The sequence below is a fragment of the Eurypyga helias genome, unplaced genomic scaffold, assembly GCF_000690775.1.
Source record: "Eurypyga helias isolate BGI_N326 unplaced genomic scaffold, ASM69077v1 scaffold28418, whole genome shotgun sequence".
Taxonomy (NCBI): Eukaryota; Metazoa; Chordata; class Aves; order Eurypygiformes; family Eurypygidae; genus Eurypyga; species Eurypyga helias.
In genome coordinates this window covers 14,832-21,728 of record NW_010266730.1, presented here as the reverse complement: position 1 = coordinate 21,728, position 6,897 = coordinate 14,832, and the positions used below count along the sequence as shown (strand labels likewise).

Sequence of the window (6,897 nt, the reverse complement as noted above, 5' to 3'; positions counted from 1 at the left end):
CGCCGAGCCGCTGCCGCGGGGGCTGCGCTTGGGCCGCCTCTGCCGAGCCACCCAGGAGCTCAAAATAGAGTTTGTAACGTGGTTTCTTCTTTGTTTGTTTTTAAGGTCAGCGAGACCCTGATGTAAGAGCCTCCGGTTCCTCGGGCAGCGTCGGCTTCGTGCAGCTGTACACGTGCAAAAGCTTTCAAGCGGCGGGGGTGTCCTGGTAGGGGGTCCTGGTAGGGAGCAGGAGGAGGAAGTTGGGAAGAGCCGTGACCACCATCGCGGACCCTTTGTCATTTTTTCGACACTTGGAGCCCGTCTGAAGCCTCGTTCTCATCTTTTACCCCATCCAGCCCCGTGTTCGCACGGTCCCAGGTAACGCTGCCTGACCCAGAGTTCAGCCAGGGATTAAGATATCGATCCCCCAGTCTGTGAATGAAAGCTTGCAGCCGAGGGCAGCTCGCGGCCAGAGCTGTTTTCTCTCTTTTTCTGGTAAAAGACAACCCCTCCCTGCCCGGGAGAGCTGCCCGGCCCCTCTCTGCCAGGGCAGGACCCCGGGCGGGTGAGTGAAGTGATTTAGTCTCAGGAATTTACTGCAGTAAGTATCCCTGCGGGGGATATAACATGAGGGCTGGCTGCTTTGCTGGAAAAAGAGAATTAGAGCTTGTTTCTGTTAATCTGTGCAGCCTGAAAAGGCTTTGCTTGAGAGAGAGAGGAAGGAATTGCAGAGGGCAGGCTGCAGTAAGGTTATGGGAAGGGGGGTCTGGAGTCAGGTTCTTGGTGTGAAACGTGGGGTGAGCAGGTAATTACCTTTGCTTCTAGTAAAATGGAAGTAGTTGTGGAGCTGGCAGTGTCTGGGATGTTTTTATTACCTCTGTAATTTAATTGAAATCCCTTGCTGGGAAGGGCTGGAAGGGGAATCTGATTCCTGACAGCTGAGATCTAATATAGTTGTCTGCTGCAGCGGAGCAGTCAAGGGGGGGAGGCGTGGGGGGACAGGAGCCTTTCTCAGCAGGGGGCAGCCAATCTGCCTTTTGTAATTAAGCTAGGTCACCTCGGGCTGTTGAACCTTTAACTCCGCTGGCAATGAGTGTCTGCCATGCTCACCCTCCCTGGGGACATGGATGTCACCATGGGGGACATGGATGTCACCTGGGGCAGTGTCCTGCGCCCGTCTGCTTCAGGCAGAGCCCTCTCAAGGCAGCGCTCGGCCTCGGCCTTTGCAGCACCCCTCATGTCCCTGTTCCCTTCCTAGAGGTTTTCTTCGCCCCAGCACTGTGTGGTGGTTGGGTTTGTCTTCCACAGCTTGATTGAAGGAACCATATGGAGCCAAGAGGCCAGCGGACTGTCCGAGATCTGCAGGCAAGAGTATTTCTCAGGCCGCCTTGAAAAACAATGCGTTTTCTCCTTCTCTTTTTGAAGCGTAAAGCTGCTTGTGCTACTGAAATTTTCCCGTTTCTTACGGATCAGAAACCTAGATGCTCCTAGCAATGACGAAAAGGGTGGGGGAGCGTAAGCAACTGGGCGTTTGGAAACGCTGTGGTTCAGATGCCAGAGGAGCCTGACAGACAGGCGGGACACGCGGTCGCGGAGGGATGGAGCACGCTGCTCGCAGCACCAGTTAGAGCACCAGAGCGGCTTCCCCGGTGCCGGCTGGCCGGGATCGCCATGTTCCTGGAAGGTTTTGGCTAAAGACCGCAGGCTTGTGCGGTTTCTACTTCCCAAAACTATTCGGTTACTGATTTTTTCCTGCTCAGTGTTTGTGCAAAATGGGAATTGTGGGGGTTTATCTAATTGCTGAAACCCCAGTGTTGGTTACTTCAAACGCTTCTCATGCAGCAGTGAGACAAACCGCTGCGGGATGGGTGGGAAGTCTGGACAGACCAGCCCCTCATGAGGCCCCCCTCTTCCTTCCTCCTCCTTTCACAGCGTGTTGTCTTCTCTCTCAAGAGACTCAATGGTAATTTCCCAAATCACAGTATTTGAGTTTTCTGCCTTCTCCTCCTGTTCACCCTGTCCCTCCTGGCCTGGGTTCTGTGCGTGCTCCTGTTTTTCATCCGCCACGTGGTGGGCTCTTGGATGGGATGAGCCACATGGAGGATGGTCACGTTATAGGATACGCTTATATAAATTCTTCAGCGGACTTTGTGTTGCTCAGGCAAAGGGACAGACTTGGTAACTCAACATCTCTCCCTTCTCAAAGTCCACTCGCGTTTATACGCATGGTGATTTAATGTTTGCCTCCTCCTGCCCTTTCTTTTTGCCTTCAAGGGGAATTTTATCTTGAAATCTCCCAGCTCCTGCGTTTCGCTGCTGCCCAGGGGAACTGCGTCTGGGCGACGTAAAGATGAGCAGGATAAAGGTGGGGGAAACAGGGCTGCGGGAAGGAGTGAGCACCTAACTCATTCCAGCCAGGAGAGAGCTGTTAGCTCTGATTAAACAAACACAGAGTGCAAAATCCTGTCTAATCACGTAGACTTTTTGTTTTCAACTCCTCTTAGGTTCAGTATCTCCTGGAAAGCTTTAATTTAAGGTTTCGCCGTGAGCTGTTTGTGGTGTCTGCTTCCAGCAAGAACAGCGGAGAGCAAGAGGTCTCATTGATTAGATTAAATAACTGGGTCACTTACCATTACCTGTGTTTCTTCTCTGGCAAGTTTTGATACTGGAAGAGGACGAGATAAAAAGGAAACGTGTGCAGCAAGAGATAAGTGTGGCTGGAGCTGCCCCAGGCAGAGGCCACTTTCTAAATGGATTTGTGGATGAGCTTTTCCTATCGGCACTGGGTCCTGTGTGAGGAGATATCAGGCGTGTGTAAACAGGCTGGCTTCTTTTTTCCTTCTCTGCTGGGTGAGTGGATATCCTTGATATCCAGAAGCCAAACTGGACAGAGTCTTCCCTCCTGAACAGTCGTAAGCTTTGTGAGTTGTAGCACTTGGTTCAGGAAGTGAAACCGTTTCTTTGAGCTCTGTAAAGCCAATGAACATCAGTCAGCTCCTGGTTTTCTGTAGCTGTAGATTTCCTTAGTTACTACGTTTACATATCAAATTTGGCTACTTCTTTTTCCTCTACTAAATTTTCAAAGCTGGGGAGTTGGAAAGCATTCTCCCAGAACTTGGCAGTGGCATTTCTACAGAAACTGGTGCTCTGGCTCGCTGGAGACCCCTAAAGGGCAAAGTGAGTGTTCCTGTGTGTCCTCAGGTGCCCGGGAACTCTGGCTACATAAGCTCTCCAGTGCCCCAGTTTCTCCGTCCTTAGTGAGGCTGCTGGAGCCTTTCGGGGTGTTGCAGCTCAGTCAGCATCTGTCAAGAGTTTCAGGGGCTTGGCAGCAGCGTTTGAAGTGCGAGGTCGGCTGCATTAACAGCTCGGTTACCGCGGGTGTCCAGCAGCAAGCGAGGCGCCCCGCGTGCCTCCGCTCCTACGTGGAGTGAAGCAGCAGGTTCTGATGTGAACGCAGCAGCTTGGCAGGACAGCCCGCTTCCCTGCAGCCTGCTGAGCAGTGAGTAATTGCAGCTTAGCAGCCACAGAAATCCAACTTCTGGGTTGAAATCTTGCTGCAGCGCTAAAGCCGCAGTGACCTGTAGGCAGGCTGCAGCCATGGGCCTTGCAGAACTCGATGGCTGCGTGTGCGTCTTCGTCTCAGACGACACTGTCCTTCGGAGTGCAGAGATGAGAAGCATAAAGACGAGGCTGTCTCTGCTGTCATTTGTCTCCCAGACCTGCTGTATGTGTCATTCTTTTCCTGCTTATCCAGTTGTTGGGGATAGGCACCTCTGATTTTACCGTTATCACCACCTTTTGGGATCTCTGCGGTGAGTCGGCTGCGGAGTGGAGCTGCAGTTGGACAGCTAAAACACTGGTGCCTGTACTTTTCAGACAGGAAAATTAAGGAAAATCCCAAGTCTAGGATAAGAAACACTGACCTTCAGAACTCATAAACACCACTGAGTGTTCAGGCTTTGGCTTCCTATCTTAAAACTGGCAAGGTTTCGGCCCTTGTTGCTTGTATTCAAGAGCTATTACGAATCTCCCTCTCAGAAATCACCTTCTGGTCTCCAGTCCGAGCTTAGGCACGGTTGGTTTCTCTTCCACACCAACTGTGTCCTTCAGAGGAAGAGAGAGATTTTCTTCCTCCTCGTTGTTTTGCATCCTTTTTCTAAACTGACCTAATTACTGTATCCGTCTAGTTTTTTCTTCCCTGCAGTTCTGTCCAGGAGTAGTGAATTCAAACTGGGAAGGCAGAGAGAGGACAGGATGAAGTTTTCCCAGTATTTTGCACAAGAGCATTGGACACACAGCTGTCTCTTTGGGAATGGCTTTGCCTGGTGGATCCTGGGATCTCACGTTTTCCTTCTCAGGACTGTTTTCTGCTCTGCCTTATGGTGGTCACAAAATAAGCGAGACACCCTTGTCTCTCCCGTTTCCAGCGGATGGCTGTGGGTTGGATTAGCTTGTTTAAACAACTCATTGACCCCCTAAAGGTTAACTCCCTGCTGCTTCCACTCCAGGCAGGTTTCGAGGGCAGGCAGTTTTCACACAGAACGGTTATCACAGAAGGGTTTGGGTTGGAGGGACCTCAAAGCCCACCCAGTCCCCCCCCCTGCCACAGGCAGGGACCCCTTCCATAGCCCAGGCTGCTCCAAGCCTCATCCAGCCTGGCCTTGGACACTCCCAGGGATGGGGCATCCACAGCTTCTCAGGGAACCTGTCCCAGTGCTCCCCACCCTCTGCGGGAAGAATTCCTTCCTTGTACCTAGTGCATTGTCATGGTCTTGCCCCGGCGTGTTGGTGAAATGTCTACTGCAGCTGCTCTAAACAAGGGTAAAGCACCCAGTTTCGTGGAGGTTGCTGCGTAGTCCGTGTGGTGTTAACAGGGAGCATGGATTGTAGGCACTGGGAGAAGCCGGGCAGCGTGCCTGGATGTGTCCTTGCTGGGAGAGCACAGAGATGCTGGTGCTGGGACTTGGCAGGGAAGGTGTTTAATAGGAGACTCCAAACTCTGTGTTTAGTCACCTCTCAGGCACCGTTTGGCCATGAAAAGTAAGTGACTTGCTCCTCTGGCCAGGCTGCTGCTCATCGTGCCCGCTTCTTTTCTTCCTCCTCAACAAACGAGTTCACACTCGCCTCTTCCATAAACCCTAAATTCTGCGGGACAACACCAGCCTTCCCAGAAGTGCCTGGCGTGAGAGCGCCAAGCTCGGGACCGGGACACGATGCGGTAGCACGGCTGAGTCACCTCCTTCTCTGCCCTTTCTCTCCTGGCTGCGCAGGATGTGGTGCGGGAGGCTGGCGTGTCTGCTCCAGGGGCTGAGTGGAAGCGCTCGGCATCGCTTGCTGGGGCTGCCCCGTGATGGAAGGACCGTCCCGGCTGCTGCGGCTCGCTGGCATCACACGGCCCCGGAGTCCCTCAAGTGTGCCTGGCAGCTACACGGTGACCATCTAGGTAGGTGTGTCGGGCACGTGTGTCCCTGGTTTGGTGTCTTTGTGGGTGGAGGAGTGACATTTCCCTGACCTTGTTCCCCGGGAGTGGCTTTTTTCTTCTGAAATGGCCGATGTTAGAGGGACACACACTGGGGTCTGTTTCGTGTTCCCTTTGGGAATTCCCAAGGGCAGGATGGAGCAGGTTTGTCTGCTGGCGGTAAGTCTTTTACAGTGAATGAGACAATGCTACACCAGAAATCAAATCAGGGGGTTCCTGAACAATAAGTGCACCGAGCCTTGCCCTGTCGGTCGCTTGTTCTCTGTGTAACGCTCAGGGCTGTAGTTTCCAAGCAGGATGGCTGGTTTGGCCTGTGCCCTGCTCTCTTGCCTCAGCTTGTGCAGGTTTTCCTTAAAACACTACTGCATTCAACATGGATTTTGGATGCAAATTGTTCCTCACTGTGAGAGAGCCTAAAGAAAAAGTGAGGAGAGGGGGTCCTGATGTGACAGAACACAGCACGCTGGTGAAAGATGCTCTCTAATGCTGATTTGTAATTTGGTCACTGGTTTTGGAGGTGACTTGGTGAGTGAGGTGCGTGTTTGCCTGTGGCCTGTTTGGTTTGGTGCAGCATCGCTGGGTGATGGCTCCGAGGTTGGTTAGATGTTGGTCCTTTGAGCCACTTGTCAGCAAAGGGAGTTGCTCGGTACTTTATCCAACAGAGTGGTCCCCAGAAAGGGCGTTGCTGTGACCTCAGGTACCTGGATTTTAAAGCAGGATTAGAGGAAGGGCTCTCCTGTTGCCTCTGCTGGCTCTGCCCACCTTCTGAAGGGCTTTGAGTATTCCTAAGCTGTCCCAGGCTGGAACAAGCAGAAGGGGCTTCATTATGCTGAATGGAGATCAAAGCTCTGCAGCGGGATCTTGGTGTTGTCTGGAGCGTTTGTGTAGCTGGGGTGATGGTTTGGGTGGCTCAGCATTCCTGGTCTACACCCCGGGGTGTACGGCAGCTGCTCTGCAGCCCTGAATTCCGCCGCTCCTCCAAGAGAGATGGTAGACGTAAGGATGCGAGCGGGGATGCGTTAGCTGTGCTTCTCCTTCCTGGTGCAGGATGAGATTGCCTGTAGGCTTGGAAAGGGAGACCCTGGCGAGATCACCAACAGCCAGGCCTCTGCCTGCTCTTCATGGTGTGACGAGCTGATTTTGTTTGTGTAAAGTGCTAAATCTAACAGCCCTGCATCCCTATGCGAGGGGTCATAACTTGTGGGCTCTCGTCTTCAGCCCTTGGCTTTGTTTTTTCCCATCGTTCACACCAACACATCTCATGAACCCGTCCTTTGCAGAGCTCAGGTACGCGAACACGCTGATGCGCTTCGATTTCGTCTGGCTGCGGGATCACTGCCGCTCGGCTTCCTGCTACAACACCAAGACGAACCAGCGCAGCTTGGACACGGCGAGCGTGGACCTGGGCATCAAACCCCAGGCGGTGCGAGGGGGAGAGA

General features: G+C 53.0%; 1 protein-coding gene across 2 annotated transcripts in view; it reads left to right on the top strand.

The window, feature by feature from the left end:
- The first annotated feature begins 5,250 nt into the window (after positions 1 to 5,250).
- TMLHE (trimethyllysine hydroxylase, epsilon) overlaps positions 5,251 to 6,897 on the top strand; it is a 9,791-nt gene continuing 8,144 nt past the window's right edge. For both annotated transcript variants that reach the window (XM_010157206.1, XM_010157205.1), the window contains exons 1-2: positions 5,251 to 5,422; positions 6,739 to 6,897. The exon at positions 6,739 to 6,897 is cut by the window's right edge. In XM_010157206.1, the coding sequence (XP_010155508.1) occupies positions 5,251 to 5,422; positions 6,739 to 6,897 (331 nt within the window). The remainder of the gene's footprint in view (positions 5,423 to 6,738) is intronic.